General features: G+C 54.3%; 1 protein-coding gene across 5 annotated transcripts; it reads right to left on the reverse strand.

Annotated features, from left to right (window-relative positions):
- Positions 1–10: 10 nt before the first annotated feature.
- On the reverse strand, positions 11–14613 carry LOC617663 (mastin). Of its 5 annotated transcripts, XM_024985342.2 has the most exons (7): positions 13117–14611; positions 11009–11069; positions 10676–10856; positions 10393–10468; positions 10194–10278; positions 6437–6597; positions 5972–6351 (listed from the first exon to the last, which is right to left on the reverse strand). In XM_024985342.2, the coding sequence occupies exons 1-7, from the start codon at positions 13753–13755 to the stop codon at positions 6184–6186; spliced, it is 1371 nt and encodes a 456-aa protein (XP_024841110.1). In that variant the 5' UTR covers positions 13756–14611; the 3' UTR covers positions 5972–6183. The 5 variants fall into 5 exon arrangements, with proteins under 5 accessions (XP_059737470.1, XP_024841111.1, XP_024841110.1 ...); XM_059881487.1 differs by lacking the exon at positions 5972–6351 and adding an exon at positions 11–1363 and having other exon boundaries at positions 10194–10468; positions 13117–14613; XM_024985341.2 differs by having other exon boundaries at positions 10194–10468; positions 13117–14612.
- Between the last annotated feature and the right edge of the window lie 974 nt (positions 14614–15587).

Raw genomic sequence — 15587 nt, forward strand, 5'->3', positions numbered from 1 at the left:
CCACCCCGAGGGACAAGGGCAGCAGCCTGGCTCCCGAGCCACCCTGCAGGGCAGAGGGACCTGCCATCAGCCCTAGAGCGTCTGCTCCCTGCTGCTGCCACCTCCAGGCACTGTCTCCTCAGTCTTCACCCATCTGGGGTGCAAACGGCCCCTTCTAGATGCCCTCAAAAGGGCTTCCTGGGGACTTGGTGGGAACCAGCTTTCAAATGCTCGCCTTCCATCTCTTAGTCTGTAACCCGCCCCTGTGGTGCCTGTGGTCTGTCTCTCAGGCTGAGGTTCCCGGCCTGTTTCCAGCAGCACATGGCAGCACGCGGCCTGGGTTTGGCACCCCCCGCTCCCCATCACTCCCCCTCCTCACCTGGTCCTCAACCTGAAAGCACCTCAAACCCCCATTCTCCGGCATAAATCCCATCCAGACAATGGGAAGCAGCTCAAAACTTGGCTCCTGTCAAACACTCCCGGTGAGACCAGAGGCACGCGACCCATCTTCCTCTCCACCCTTGAGGACGGAGCCCTGCATCAGCCACTAAATCCACTGATGAGTGGAGACTCATCCCAGCAGAAAGCCTCACGCCTGGCCCTGCCATCGGTGCGGCTTCACAGCAGGACCGATGTCAGGCGGGTCCACCCACCGACGGCTCCCTAGTCCCTCTGGAGGGATGTCACAGGACGATATGTTCTCCTGACTCCAGAAGAGCCTCGGCAGAGAAAGCTCCTGAACCCACAGTGGGAAGCCTCTCCACACCTATGTCACCAGCTCTTGTCCCCTCCCTGCCAGGATTCCCTCCCCTTCCACAGGGAGCCTCCCCTAAATCTTCATCTCAGGGCAGAACCGAAGCCAAAACAGCAGGCGGCACCCCCAGGGGCAGGCTGGGCAGGTGGAGGGGATCCTGACCATGTCTAACAGTCTGAGGAGTCACAGCTCATTTGAAAAATCAGTAGTTGTATCAGATGATCCCACAACAACAGCAGATGCAAGTTGACAGGCAAGTCATCTTTCAGAGTGGTGAAGAAGACAATTTAGAAGCAAGCGAACAGCCATTTGAGGAAGAGGGCAACACAAGCATATTCTCAGAAACACCACATCCCAGACCTTTGAATCGATTACAGTAAAGCTCAATAAAAGGCAAATGTCCCAAAAGATACACTCAGCAAAGGAAATCAAATCTCATCATCAAAGACCATCATCATTCTTATCTTTTTAAAAGAGATGCCGTCAAAGAGAACGATGAGATAGGCAGCCACAGTGACCCAGAATTAACAGTCTAGATGCTGTCCAGATGGCCGATTCAGGGCACGTGAGACAGGAGATGAACGGCCGATCAACGTCTTCTCTTATCGGGGTTGTGCACACATGTCTGTTCTAGAAGAAAAAGGGGAGAAGGTAGAGAAATGCTGCTGCTGCTGCTGCTAAGTCGCCTCAGTCGTGTCTGAATCTGGGCTACCCCATAGACGGCAGCCCATCAGGCTCCGCCGTCCCTGGGATTCTCCAGGCAAGAACAGTGCAGTGGGTTGCCATTTCCTTCTCCAATGCATGAAAGTGAAAAGTGAAAGTGAAGTCACTCAGTCGTGTCCGACTCTTAGCGACCCCATGGACTGCAGCCTACCAGGCTCCTCTGTCCCTGGGATTTTCCAGGCAAGAATACTGGAGTGGGGTGCTATTTCCTTCTCTGAGAAATGCTGGGACAATGCAAATTAGTAAGTTAAGGAGGTAGAAGCCAGTCTGAGGACGTCAGTGATTATATGACATCAAGGCGATGACAGTGAGCTCACCAGTTTACACACCAGCACGGAAGGAGGGCATCGGAAATACCCCGGACACAGGCCACTCACGAGAGTGTGGGATGGAAAAGACGCTACAGGCAAAAGCCGGCCAAAGGGGAGCGTGGGCCACAGACAGAACCTCGGGGACACGCTGGATGGCATCAAAACCAGAAACCTACGCTCCCCAAAAAACACTCCCGAGAAAATGGGGTGAGGAGTCCCAGGGAGAAAGTAATTGCAAAGCATGAAGTACTTGTATCCAGAACAGATAAAGAATTCCCCAGACACCATCCTGAGAAACAAAAACGTGTTGAGTCCTGCCCGAAGGCCACAGGTTCAAGGCTTTGTCCCAAGGTCACGTCCCAAGGCCATAGAAGTGGAGCCCAGAGCCAAGGTCCCCTCCGAAGCTGACTGAGCCCCTTTGTAACCATTGCCAAAAGACACCCCCCCAGCCCAGTCACCACCAGCAAATTTCCTCACCCCAAATTAGGCAAAGATGCCCACCCCAATAGTCAACCTACAGTGCCCTAAAATAAAAAGTGTTAGTCACTCATCTGTGTCTGACTCTTTGTGACCCCATGGATTGCAGCCTGCCAGGCTCCTCTGTCCATGGGATTCTCCAGGCAAGAACACTGGAGTGGGTTGCCATGTCCTTCTCCAGGGGATCTTCCCGACCCAGGGATCGAACCCGGGTCTCCTTCATTGCAGGCAGATTCTTTACCACCTGAACTTAACCAATTACCTAATGCCAATCTTCCAGCAGGAATTTTCTCTGTCTTGAGGCTGTAAAAGATGGCTACTAACCCATGAAAACTGTCGACTCTCCCTGGCCTGTGAGGAGGTTGACCCAAGGTGCTCGCAGCACCTGCATTATCTCTGCTTTTTATTCTTAATGAGTTCCCTCCCTACTGCAGTACTCTGTGTCTGGAAATTGTCTTCCAACCTGCGGTCGTACTGCCCCAACAAAGCCCAAGTAGAGAAAGCGTTTACAAGAGAAGCTAGCAGGGTGCCAAGGAAGCACATGAAAACGCACAGCAGACTGAGTCATTAGCAAAATGCAGGTTAAAATAAGCACTAACCTGTTAAAATGGCATTTCAAGGCCAATGACAAAGTCAAGGGCTACAGAGCAAAACGCAGGCTTTCCAAGAAGAGAAATGGACACACATTCCCACGCAAACCAGTGTGAAAGATTAGCCTGATACACACTCACCAGAGACCTGGAACAGCACCAATATCCTGAGCAGGTAAATTCAGGTTGAAAAAAAAAAAAGGAAATTAAGTTCAAATAAAAATAAACAGGTAGGTGACTTCCGTGGTAGTCCAGTGGTTGAGACTCCAAGGTGCCAAAGCAGGGGCGCAGGTTCAATCCCTGGTCGAGGGACTAAGACTCCATATGCGGTGCAGCCAATACATTAATTAAACAACATAGAAACAAACAGCGGTGCGTTCACGCAGTGGAGAGTGTTGGACGACAGACGCAACCTGGAAGCCAGAGGCTGCGGCTGAGAGCTGGGCGGGGAGGGGGCGGCAGGAAAGGGCACACAGAGAGTATTGGAGGTGTCGGGATGGCCAAGGGTGGCCCGGCCAAGCCATCCCCCTGAGGACCACAGCCCAGGACGACTGTATCAGAGGGGGTACAGCTCCCGGCCTTGGGAAGCCAGTGTCATGGTCCTTTTCCCTCTGGGAACCACCTGCTCCCAATGGTGGTGGTCTCCACCCACTGTCCAGCCTCGTCTGAGGCTGCCCACCATGGTGTTAGGCCCTCCACAGTCTCGTAGGGTCTTTCCCTGGGGTTTCAAGGTGCCCACGGGAGCCCTCCGAGCTGGGGAGGGCCTCACTCTGCCCACTAGGGGAGCCATGCGCCCACTTCATAGAGGGGGCCGCTCCCTACCCCACGTGTCCCGCCCCGTCTCAGCCCTGACCCCTTGGAACACCCTGAGCCTCAGGCCTCGAGTCCCCAGGACACATGCTGGGTGCTTCCTGCCCCCAGGACCCAGGCCTGGACACAGATGTGTAGGGGGGCGCCCTAGTGTCTCCAGGGGGACCTCGCCGGGGCTGGGGGCCCACCCGCTGCCAGACCCCAGACTTGTACATGCTACGGAAAGGGGCAGGATCCATGTGTCCCCGGGCACCTCCAGGTCCCAGGTGGGAGTGATTTTCCAGGCTGAGTATCAGCTTCAGGGAGAGAAAGGGGGACAGGCAGAAGGGCTCATGGGCCAGTCCCTGGGGAACCCTCCACAGGTACTGGCAGCTCTGATCTCACCTGCGTCCCTGAAATGCACAGGGTGGGATCAGGGCCACCCCTTCACTTACTGGGTTAAAGCCCCTCCTAAGATCTTCATGACCAACATAATTACAGTGGTGTGATCACTGACCTAGAGCCAGACATCCTGGAATATGAAGTCAAGTGGGACTTAGAAAGCATCACTACAAACAAAGCTAGTGGAGGTGATGGAATTCCAGTTGAGCTCTTTCAAATCCTGAAAGATGATGCTGTGAAAGTGCTGCACTCAATATGCCAGCACATTTGGAAAACTCAGCAGTGGCCACAGGACTGGAAAAGGTCAGTTTTCATTCCAATCCCAAAGAAAGGCAATGCCAAAGAATGCTCAAACTACCGCACAATTGCACTCATCTCACACGCTAGTAAAGTAATGCGCAAAACTCTCCAAGCCAGGCTTCAGCAATACGTCAACCGTGAACTTCCAGATGTTCAAGCTGGTTTAAGAAAAGGCAGAGGAACCAGAGATCAAATTGCCAACATCCACTGGATCATGGAAAAAGCAAGAGAGTTCCAGAAAAACATCTATTTCTGCTTTATTGACTATGCCAAAGCCTTTGACTGTGTGGATCACAATAAATTGTGGAAAATTCTGAAAGAGATGGGAATACCAGACCAACTGATCTGCCTCTTGAGAAACCTATATGCAGGTCAGGAAGCAACAGTTAGAACTGGACATGGAACAACAGACTGGTTCCAAATCGGAAAAGGAGTACATCAAGGCTGTATATTGTCACCCTGCTTATTTAACTTATATGCAGAGTACATCATGAGAAACGCTGGGCTGGAAGAAGCACAAGCTGGAATCAAGATTGCCGGAAGAAATATCAATAACCTCAGATATACAGATGACACCACCCTTATGGCAGAAAGTGAAGAGGAATTTAAAAGCCTCTTGATGAAAGTGAAAGAGAAGAGTGAAAAAGTCGGCTTAAAGCTCAACATTCAGAAAATGAAGATCATGGCATCTGGTCCCATCACTTCATGGCAAATAGATGGGGAAACAGTGGAAACAGTGCAGACTTTATTTTTTGGGGCTCCAAAATCACTGCAGATGGTGACTGCAGCCATGAAATTAAAAGACGCTTACTCCTTGGAAGGAAAGTTATGACCAACCTAGATAGCATATTGAAAAGCAGAGACATTACTTTGTCAACAAAGGTCCATCTAGTCAAGGCTATGGTTTTTCCAGTGGTCATGTATGGATGTGAGAGTTGGACTGTGAAGAAAGCTGAGCGCCGAAGAATTGATGCTTTTGAACTGTGGTGTTGGAGAAGACTCTTGAGAGTCCCTTGGACTGCAAGGAGATCCAACCAGTCCATTCTGAAGATCAGCCCTGGGATTTCTTTGGAAGGAATGATGCTAAAGCTGAAACTCCAGTACTTTGGCCACCTCATGCAAAGAGTTGACTCATTGGAAAAGACTCTGACGCTGGGAGGGATTAGGGACAGGAGGAGAAGGGGACGACAGAGGGTGAGATGGCTGGATGGCATCACCTACTCAATGGACGTGAGTCTGGGTGAACTCCGGGAGTTGGTAATGGACAGGGAGGCCTGGCGTGCTGCAATTCATGGGGTCGCAAAGAGTCGGACACGACTGAGCGACTGAACTGAACTGAACATGCTCCAGAGACCCCTCCTGGGGGTGAGAGTCCTGAACCAACGTCACGGGAGGCGTGGGGCTGGGCAAGCGGGATGTGATCAGAACAAAGTCACTGCCCTGCACTCACTGGAAAGGGACACACCCAGGGGCAAGGTTAACCCTCCCCCGCAAGCTCCCAGAAAGCTTTCCCAGAAATGTCCCCACCCCCAGACCATGGCAACCCAGCCTAGCGCCAGAGTCCAGGGACCCCTTCAGGGTCCCCCGCACGGCTCCCTCCAGCAAGCACAACGCCACAATCCCAAACCACAGTCGGGGGCTGGCTTTTCTGAGTTTAATGGGAGACAGAGGGTGAGCAGCAGGCCAGGGGCCACCACACTGCCGGGAGACAACAGCGCACGGGGCTTCTCGCTGTCTCTCCCTCCCAGGGCGAGGGGAAGGGGGATTGGGAGGGCAAGGCTGGCCCTGGGAAAGAAGCGGGGTGTTGGCCAGAAGGGGTGGCAGTCTTCTCATCGTGCAGACCCCACCCCCACCCCATCTAGTGTCCGGGGGACAGGACGTACTGGTGGATCCAGGACACGTAGCTGGTCACCCGGGTGTACACCCCAGGGAGGTCGCGATGGCCACAGATGTCTCCCCAGCTGACAATGCCCACCTGGACCCAGGTGTCATTCCAGCTGCACACCAGGGGGCCCCCGGAGTCACCCTGCGGGAGAGGCGGCCCTCAGAGCCCTGCAGTGCCCCCTCGTGGGCGAGGAGGGGCGGGAGGATGGAGCGGGCCTGGGTCCCACCTGGCAGGAGTCCCGGCCCTCGCTGCCCGCACACAACATGTTGTCCTTGAAGATCTGACGGGCGGCGTCTGCAGAGGAGTTCTGATAGTGCCGGTTACAGACCTCATTCCCCACGACGGGCACCTCCGCCTCCTGCAGGTGGTGGGGTGGGCGCAGCGGCCCTGTCGGGGGTCGGGGGCCAGGTGAGGGCAGGCACTCACTCTGCTCCACGCTGGGGCGTCAGCAGTGGGCTCCAGGTCCCCACTGCCAACCCTAACCCTGGGTCCAGACCCAGCACCCTGGGGCCCTGGGGCTCAGCTTCCCCACGGCCACTAAATCCACCCAGCACCAGGACGCAGGGCTCTATAAGCCTAAGGACAGGATGACCCAGGACGGCATTCTTTCGGGAGTTCTTTTTCCCTGGAGAAGGCATGTAGCAAGCCCTTGTCCTGACAAGGTGCTCTGAGCCACATGGGTTCAAGTTTGCACCTTCTGACATCTGAGACCACGGCAGACCCCAGCTTCTCTTTTTCTGTTTGTTTATTTTAATTATTTTTTATTGAAGAATCGTTAATTTACAATGTTGTATCAGTTTCAGGTGTACAGCAAAGTGGTTCGGTTACACCTGTATGTAGATAGTTGTGGAGAGGCACTGGCACCCCACGCCAGCACTCTTGCCTGGGAAATCCCATGGGCGGAGGAGCCTGGTGGGCTGCAGTCCATGGGGTCGCACAGAGTTGGACACGACTGAGCGACTTCACTTTCACTTTTCCTTTCATGCATTGGAGAAGGCAATGGCAACCCACTCCAGTGCTCTTGCCTGGAGAATCCCAGGGACGGGGGAGCCTGGTGGGCTGCCGTCTATGGGGTCGCACAGAGTCTGACACGACTGAAGCGACTTAGCAGCAGCAGTGAGTTTTATCCCTCCCCAGCCTTTTCTCTCCTGGCAACCATGTTTGTTTTCTATATCTGTGACGATTCCTGTCTTGTAAATCATTTGTACAATTTTTTCGTATTCCACATATAAGCAATATCACAAGATATTTGTCTTTTTCTGTCCTGACTTCACTCAGTATGACAATCTCTAGGTCCGTCCGTGTGGTTGCACATGACATTATTTCATTCTTTTTTATGGCTGAGTAATATTCCATGGTGTACCTGTACCACATCTTCTTTATCCACTCATGTGTTGATGCACATCTAGACTGTCTCTATGTCTTGGCTACTGTGAACAGTGCTGCAGTGAATATCAGGGCACAGGTATCTTTTTGAATTTTGGCTTCTTCAGGTACATGCCCAGGAGCAGGCCCTAGCTTCTCGATCCCAGGTTTGCTTCTATGCAGGAGGACAGTCAAGGCCCACCCCAGCGGTCATGGTGAGGACCCATGAGAACCATGGGTGTAATTGCTGGGACCTGGCAGAGAATAAAGGCCCTGAGTCCCCAGTATCCCACACACCTGCCCATCTGAGACCTAGGTCTCAAATACATTCAGCTCAAAGGGGAATCCCCTTCAAAAGATCAAACATAGAATTAAAGGATGACCTGGAAATTCCATACCTGATCTAGACCCAGAAGAATTGAAAATAGATGCTCTAATAGGTGCTGGCAGCCTCAGGCTCATAGCAGCTTGACTCACAGGAGCCAAAAACTGGCAAACACTCAGGCATCCATCAACTGGTGCAGATACACAGAATGTGGTTCATCCACGCAGTGGAATATTCAGTTTAGTTCAGTTCAGTCATTCAGTCGTGTCCGACTCTTCGCAACCCCATGAATCACAGCACGCCAGGCCTCCCTGTCCATCACCAACTCCTGGAGTTCACCCAGATTCACGTCCATCGAGTCAGTGATGCCATCCAGCCATCTCATCCTCTGTCATCCCCTTCTCCTCCTGCCCCCAATCCCTCCCAGCATCAGAGTCTTTTCTAATGAGTCAACTCTTCGCATGAGGTGGCCAAAGTATTGGAATTTCAGCTTCAGCATCATTCCTTCCAAAGAAATCCCAGGGCTGATCTCCTTCAGAATGGACTGGTTGGATCTCCTTGCAGTCCAAGGGACTCTCAAGAGTCTTCTCCAACACCACAGTTCAAAAGCATCAATTCTTCGGCGCTCAGCTTTCTTCACAGTCCAACTCTCACATCCATACATGACCACAGGAAAAACCACAGCCTCGACTAGACGGACCTTTGTTGGCAAAGTAATGTCTCTGCTTTTCAATATGCTATCTAGGTTGGTCATAACTTTCCTTCCAAGGAGTAAGCGTCTTTTAATTTCATGACTGCAGTCACCATCTGCAGTGATTTTGGAGCCCCAGAAAATAAAGTCTGCACTGTTTCCACTGTTTCCCCATCTATTTGCCATGAAGTGATGGGACCGGATGCCATGATCTTCATTTTCTGAATGTTGAGCTTTAAGCCAACTTTTTCACTCTCCTTTTTCACTTTCATCAAGAGGCTTTTTAGTTCCTCTTCACTTTCTGCCATAAGGGTGGTGTCATCTGCATATCTGAGGTTATTGATATTTCTTCCGGCAATCTTGATTCCAGCTTGTGCTTCTTCCAGCCCAGCGTTTCTCATGATGTACTCTGCATATAAGTTAAATAAGCAGGGTGACAATATACAGCCTTGACGAACTCTCCTTTTCCTATTTGGAACCAGTCTGTTGTTCCATGTCCAGTTCTAACTGTTGCTTCCTGACCTGCATACAAATTTCTCAAGAGGCAGATCAGGTGGTCTGGTATTCCCATCTCTTTCAGAATTTTCCACAGTTTATTGTGATCCACACAGTCAAAGGCTTTGGCATAGTCAATAAAGCAGAAATAGATGTTTTTCTGGAACTCTCTTGCTTTTTCCATGATCCAGTGGATGTTGGCAATTTGATCTCTGGTTCCTCTGCCTTTTCTAAAACCAGCTTGAACATCTGGAAGTTCACGGTTGACGTATTGCTGAAGCCTGGCTTGGAGAATTTTGAGTATTACTGTACTAGCGTGTGAGATGAGTGCAATTGTGCGGTAGTTTGAGCTTAGCCGTAAAAAAGGAACGAAGTGCTGAGACTCACTACAATGTGGATGAGCCTTAAAAACATGCTCAATGAGATGAGCCAGACACAAAAGACCATACATTGTATGATTCCATTTACAGGAAGCTTCCAGAACAGGCAAATCCCCAGAGACAGAGAGCTGGTGGTGGCACCAGAGGCTGGGGGAGGGGAGCCAGTGCTTGAGGGGGATGGCGCTTCTGTGTGGGGGGACGTTCTGATGGCCAATGGCGGTGATGGTTGTACAATCATGTGAATGTACTTCATGTACAGTTAAAAGTGGTTAAGATGGCAAAACTTTGTTAGATGTGCTGTGCTTAGTCGCTCAGTTGTTTCCGACTCTTTGTGACCCTATGGACTGTAGCCCACCAGGCTCCTCTGTCTGTGGGATTTCCCAGGCAAGAATACTGGAGTGGGTTGCCATTCCCTCCTCCAGGGGGATCTTCCCAAGCCAGGGACCGAACCCAGGTCTCCCACATTGCAGGAGGATTCTTTACTGACTGAGCCACCCAGGAAGCCCAAGAATACTGGAGTGGGTTGCCGTTCCCTTCTCCAGGGGATCTTACCAACCCAGGAATCAAACTCGAGTCTCCTGCACTGCAGGTGGATTCTTTACCAGCTGAGCTACCAGGGAAGCCCTTGTTAGGTATATTTCACCCCACTAAACAAGGAGAGGATTCCCCCACATCACAGAGAATAAAGGGTTTCTGTGCATGCCCACTGGGTCTCCCAGAACCTTACCTCCGAGTCTGACGTCACCCCAGCCGGTCACCCAGCACATCTTCTTTTCGGGGACCCTCAGTGAGGCAGGTGGGAGGGAGACCACCTGGACGTGAGGGGAGAGGGTCACAGGGGCCTCCAGTCTCAGCAGGGCGATGTCCGCACCCCCTTTGGCAGACAGGAGGTGGTTGTAATCAGGGTGTGGGATGATCTCAGTCACCTTCATCAGCCGGTCTGGGTCATAGAGCCTCAGCTGCCCGACTTGCACCCTGAAGGCAGAAGCCTGCCGGCTTTCCCTGAGGGAGAGGGGTCGGAAGCCACTCAGAGGCCTGGGCTGGGGCAGGGCCAGGCTCGTCTTGCAGCAGGAACAGGGCTGGCTGCTGGCAGAGCCATGGCTTTCTGTGTGGCCCAGCACCTGGCCCCCAGCCCACACCCACACCCCCCTGTGCCCCCCACCCCCGCTCCCCTCCCCAGCCAAGGGGGCAGCGAGCAGAGTGACCCACCGTCCAGTGCAGTGGGCCGCGGTGAGCACCCACTGCAGGTGAACGAGGAAGCCCCCGCACACGTGCTCCCACTGCTCACGCTCCTTGCTGTGCCTTCTGAGGCTGGCCTGCCATGGCCACCGGCCGGGAGGGGCATCGTGCACCCCCACTGTGCCATGCTGCTCCCTCCCCAGGTTGGGATCTGGGAAGCCGAGAAAGGGCGCCATCAGGGACCCCTGCCCGGCTGCACACACTCAGTCCCTCCCGGGGATCGACTGACCAGTCCCCTCTGCACTGGTACAGGGGCATCTGGGTGGCCGGGGCAGGGGACAGGGACAGGGACTCAGGACTCACCGAGGGACATAGGCACGAAGCCCCCCGGGCCCGGAAGGGTCAGGAAGAGCAGCCACAGCATCTGCGGGGGAGGGCAGGGCCCCTGATGAGGCACCCAGGGCCAGGACCCCGGGGGGAGGGTAGACAAGCAGGCTGAGTGGGGGGCTTCCTCACGGGGGTGCATCTCTCACTCCCCTCCAGCCCCTCTGAGCCCCTTTACCCCCAGGGTGGGCGTCCAGGGAGCTGTGAAGCACCTCCTTTCTCGGGCCCCATGGGGACTGAGCTTGGTGAGTCGATCAACAGTCATTGAGGAGCTCCTGCCCCTATCCAGATAATCACGATGGTGTGATCACTGACCTAGAGCCAGACATCCTGGAATGTGAAGTCAAGTGGGACTTAGAAAGCATCACTACAAACAAAGCTAGTGGAGGTGATGGAATTCCAGTTGAGCTATTTCAAATCCTGAAAGATGATGCTGTGAAAGTGCTGCACTCAATATGCCAGCACATTTGGAAAACTCAGCAGTGGCCACAGGACTGGAAAAGGTCAGTTTTCATTCCAATCCCAAAGAAAGGCAATGCCAAAGAATGCTCAAACTACCGCACAATTGCACTCATCTCACACGCTAGTAAAATAATGTGCAAAACTCTCCAAGCCAGGCTTCAGCAATACGTCAACCGTGAACTTCCAGATGTTCAAGCTGGTTTAAGAAAAGGCAGAGGAACCAGAGATCAAATTGCCAACATCCACTGGATCATGGAAAAAGCAAGAGAGTTCCAGAAAAACATCTATTTCTGCTTTATTGACTATGCCAAAGCCTTTGACTGTGTGGATCACAATAAACTGTGGAAAATTCTGAAAGAGATGGGAATACCAGACCACCTGACCTGCCTCTTGAGAAACCTATATGCAGGTCAGGAAGCAACAGTTAGAACTGGACATGGAACAACAGACTGGTTCCAAATTGGAAAAGGAGTACATCAAGGCTGTATATTGTCACCCTGCTTATTTAACTTATATGCAGAGTACATCATGAGAAACGCTGGACTGGAAGAAGCATAAGCTGGAATCAAGATTGCTGGGAGAAATATCAATAACCTCAGATATGCAGATGACACCACCCTTATGGCAGAAAGTGAAGAGGAACTAAAAAGCCTCTTGATGAAAGTGAAAAAGGAGAGTGAAAAAGTTGGCTTAAAGCTCAACATTCAGAAAACGAAGATCATGGCATCTGGTCCCATCACTTCATGGGAAATAGATGGGGAAACAGTGGAAACTGTGTCAGACTTTAGTTTTTGGGGCTCCAAAATCACTGCAGATGGTGACTGCAGTCATGAAATTAAAAGATGCTTACTCCTTGGAAGGAAAGTTATGACCAACCTAGATAGCATATTGAAAAGCAGAGACATTACTTTGCCAACAAAGGTCCGTCTAGTCAAGGCTATGGTTTTTCCTGTGGTCATGTATGGATGTGAGAGTTGGACTGTGAAGAAAGCTGAGCGCCGAAGAATTGATGCTTTTGAACTGTGGTGTTGGAGAAGACTCTTGAGAGTCCCTTGGACTGCAAGGAGATCCAACCAGTCCATTCTGAAGGAGATCAGCCCTGGGATTTCTTTGGAAGGAATGATGCTGAAGCTGAAATTCCAATACTTTGGCCACCTCATGCGAAGAGTTGACTCATTAGAAAAGACTCTGATGCTGGGAGGGATTGGGGGCAGGAGGAGAAGGGGATGACAGAGGATGAGACGGCTGGATGGCATCACTGACTCGATGGACGTGAGTCTGGGTGAACTCCGGGAGTTGGTGATAGACAAGGAGGCCTGGCGTGCTGCGATTCATGGGGTCGCAGAGAGTCAGACACGACTGAGCGACTGAACTGCCCCTATTCACACTTTGCTGTGGATGCACTCTTTCCTGTCCGACTCTGTGAGACCCCAGGGACTGCAGCCCGCCAGGCTCCTCTGCCCATGGGATTCTCCATGCAAGAATACTGGAGTGGGTTGCCATGTCCTCCTCCAGGGGATCTTCCCGACCTCGGGATTGAACCCGTGTCTCTTTTGTCTCCTGCACTGGCAGGCGGGATCTTTACCACTAGTGCCACCTGGGAAGCCCGACATCCAAAACCTCACCTGCCAACCCACAACCAGGCCGGAGGAAACAGGCCCAGAAGAACGTGAAGAGGATGCAGGCTTGCTGGATGAAGTCCTGGAACACTGGCCCAGGCTGGCAGGATGAGGGGCAGCATTCGCCAGTGACCGGGCCGCTTGAGCCGCGGGGCAGCCCCTGAGGCCACTGAGCTCGGCGGGGCAGCTGGAGCACACCACCATCTGCCTGGAGCACAGCTGGCCGCCACCCTCACCACCACCAGCGGAGGGACATGGCACCCTGTCTGCTCTGAGGCTGGGGTTCTCAGAAGCTGTTGCTGAGACAGTGTGACCCACTGGGCCGTGGAAGGCAGGTGGATGGAGCCAGGCTGGGTGGAGGGTGATGCAGGGCTGACCACCGCCCGCAAGGAGGCCCAGGGCATGCACAGCCCTCGTGGGGAAAAAATGCCAGCCCTTACACCACCCTAGATTAGCCAGGGGGCCGACGGGAGTGAGGCAGCCACAAAGGAGCTGCCAGCCCCCCGGACACTGGTCAGCAAGTGCTCCCCAGAAGGGGGACATGGCAGCCCACCCTGTCCAGCACCGTCCACTGTGTGTGAGGATGGCAGCTGCAGGACAGGGGAGAGCGGGGCTCAGGGTCCAGCCCACAGCCACTGCGGCCATGCCGGGGGCCAGAAGGGCCCCCCACTGTCCACTAGACCCCCTTTGGCGATGACCCGCAGATTCACCCCATCCCTGAGGTGTCTGAGCTCCGTCTGGCCACGTGGACGTCTGGGCCGGGGCTGTAGTCCCAGGCCGTCACAACTGAGGTGAGCCAGGGGCGTGCTCTGCATGTGCCCTGCCCTCCATTGTGACACAACAGCCCTCCTCCCGGTGGTCAGTCACTGTCCTACCAACAGGATGCCCCTCGTTCTTGACCAGGGGCCTCTGGACACAAAGCCCAGCACGGCCAGGCATCAACTGCGACTTTGCTTTCAACACCCTTATGACACTGGGACCCTTTGAGGGGCCATGACCCTTGACCCTGCACAGTGCAGACTTGTGGGCTCCGGGAGCACCAGTCCCCACTGAGCATAACAGTGAGCAAGCCCTGCTCCCCTTGCGCCCTCTCGCACCCCGCGTGGCCCCCGCACTCCCCTGGGGAAACCCTGCTCCCCCCGTGGCACCCTGCTTCCCTCCGGGGGCCCTGCTTCCCCATGACCCCACTCCCCTCGTGAGCCCTGCTCCCTCCCGCCCCCATGGGCCCTGACTCCCTCCATGGCCCCTGCACCCTGATTCCACAGTTGGAGACACAGCTCCAGAGAAGGCCTGCAATTCTGCCTGGGATTCATCCTGGAGGACAGCCTGACCCATGACGTGTCACTGCCCAGCTGGGCCACCAGCCAGTGGCTCCCAGGTGTGCCCAGCTGGCGCCTGGCCGTGGGCCTCTCTCTCGCCTCCTAAGGTGCCATGGGACGGGATTCAGACACCCAAGCTCCCAGATAGTGGTGCCAGCCAAGTTCCTGCAAAACCCCAGGTGGACATGCCTCCATCACCACAGGAACAAACCTCTGGTCCTTCCAGGAGCAGAAGCACCGACATGGGGCTCTGTCCACAGGGCCAGTTGCTCCCTGGCAGAATTGTGCCATCGGAGTGGGCACTGGTGTCCTTTGCTGGGAGGCTAAAGCAGCCCTGTTGAGAATGCCCCCGGCCGTGACCACTTTTCCACCAGCCGCCTAGCCGGCTGGGCAGCAACCAGTGCGCTTCACTCCCAACAGGAAGAAGCCGCCGCCCACTGCTACTTTGAAGGCATTGTTGCCCACCCCCAGCTTGGGACCCCTAAGTATTCGACTGATACCACCCTGTCCCTCCAGATCAGACTGGAGCTAGGTGGTCCCTCAATCCAGTGGTGGGTGTCCTTGTAAGAAGAGGTGAGGGCGCTGGGAGACACACGGAGGAGACAGCCATGGAGGTGACAGAGGCAGAGACAGGAGGACGTGGCCACCACCAAGGATGCAGGTGACCCTGGATGCTGGGCGGTCCTCCCGGAGCCCCCAGGACACCCTGAGCTGGACCCCCGGCCTGCAGCCTTCCACTGCTGTAAGCCCCCACCTCCCCTACCCTTGGCAGCCCACCAGGAAGAGTCTACCCAGCAGCTGCTTGGCCACAGCCTCAGGCAGGGACACCCAGAGCCGGCTCTCCTGGGTTCAGTGAGCTGCACAGAGAGGAGGCGAGGAGGCCGTGACCCTGGCCCCACCTGAGGGCATGGTCCGGCTGCTCCCTGAGCCAAGGACAGGGGCCCGGCAGGAAGGTCTCAGAGCAGGGGGTGGTGGAGGACGAAGCTGAGTGAAGAGTGGGCATCGGGGAAGGAGCAGTGAGGGCCCCCTCCTCAAACACCCGGGAGGGTCCAATACCAGCCCGTGCTGCCAGCACCCTGGCTCCTGCCAGGGGCTGAGGGGCTGAGGAGCCGCAGTGGCGGCTGTGGCACAGGCAGGAGGTCATTCCAGGAAAGCTGG

Source organism: Bos taurus, chromosome 25 (genome assembly GCF_002263795.3).
Source record: "Bos taurus isolate L1 Dominette 01449 registration number 42190680 breed Hereford chromosome 25, ARS-UCD2.0, whole genome shotgun sequence".
Classification (NCBI taxonomy): Eukaryota; Metazoa; Chordata; class Mammalia; order Artiodactyla; family Bovidae; genus Bos; species Bos taurus.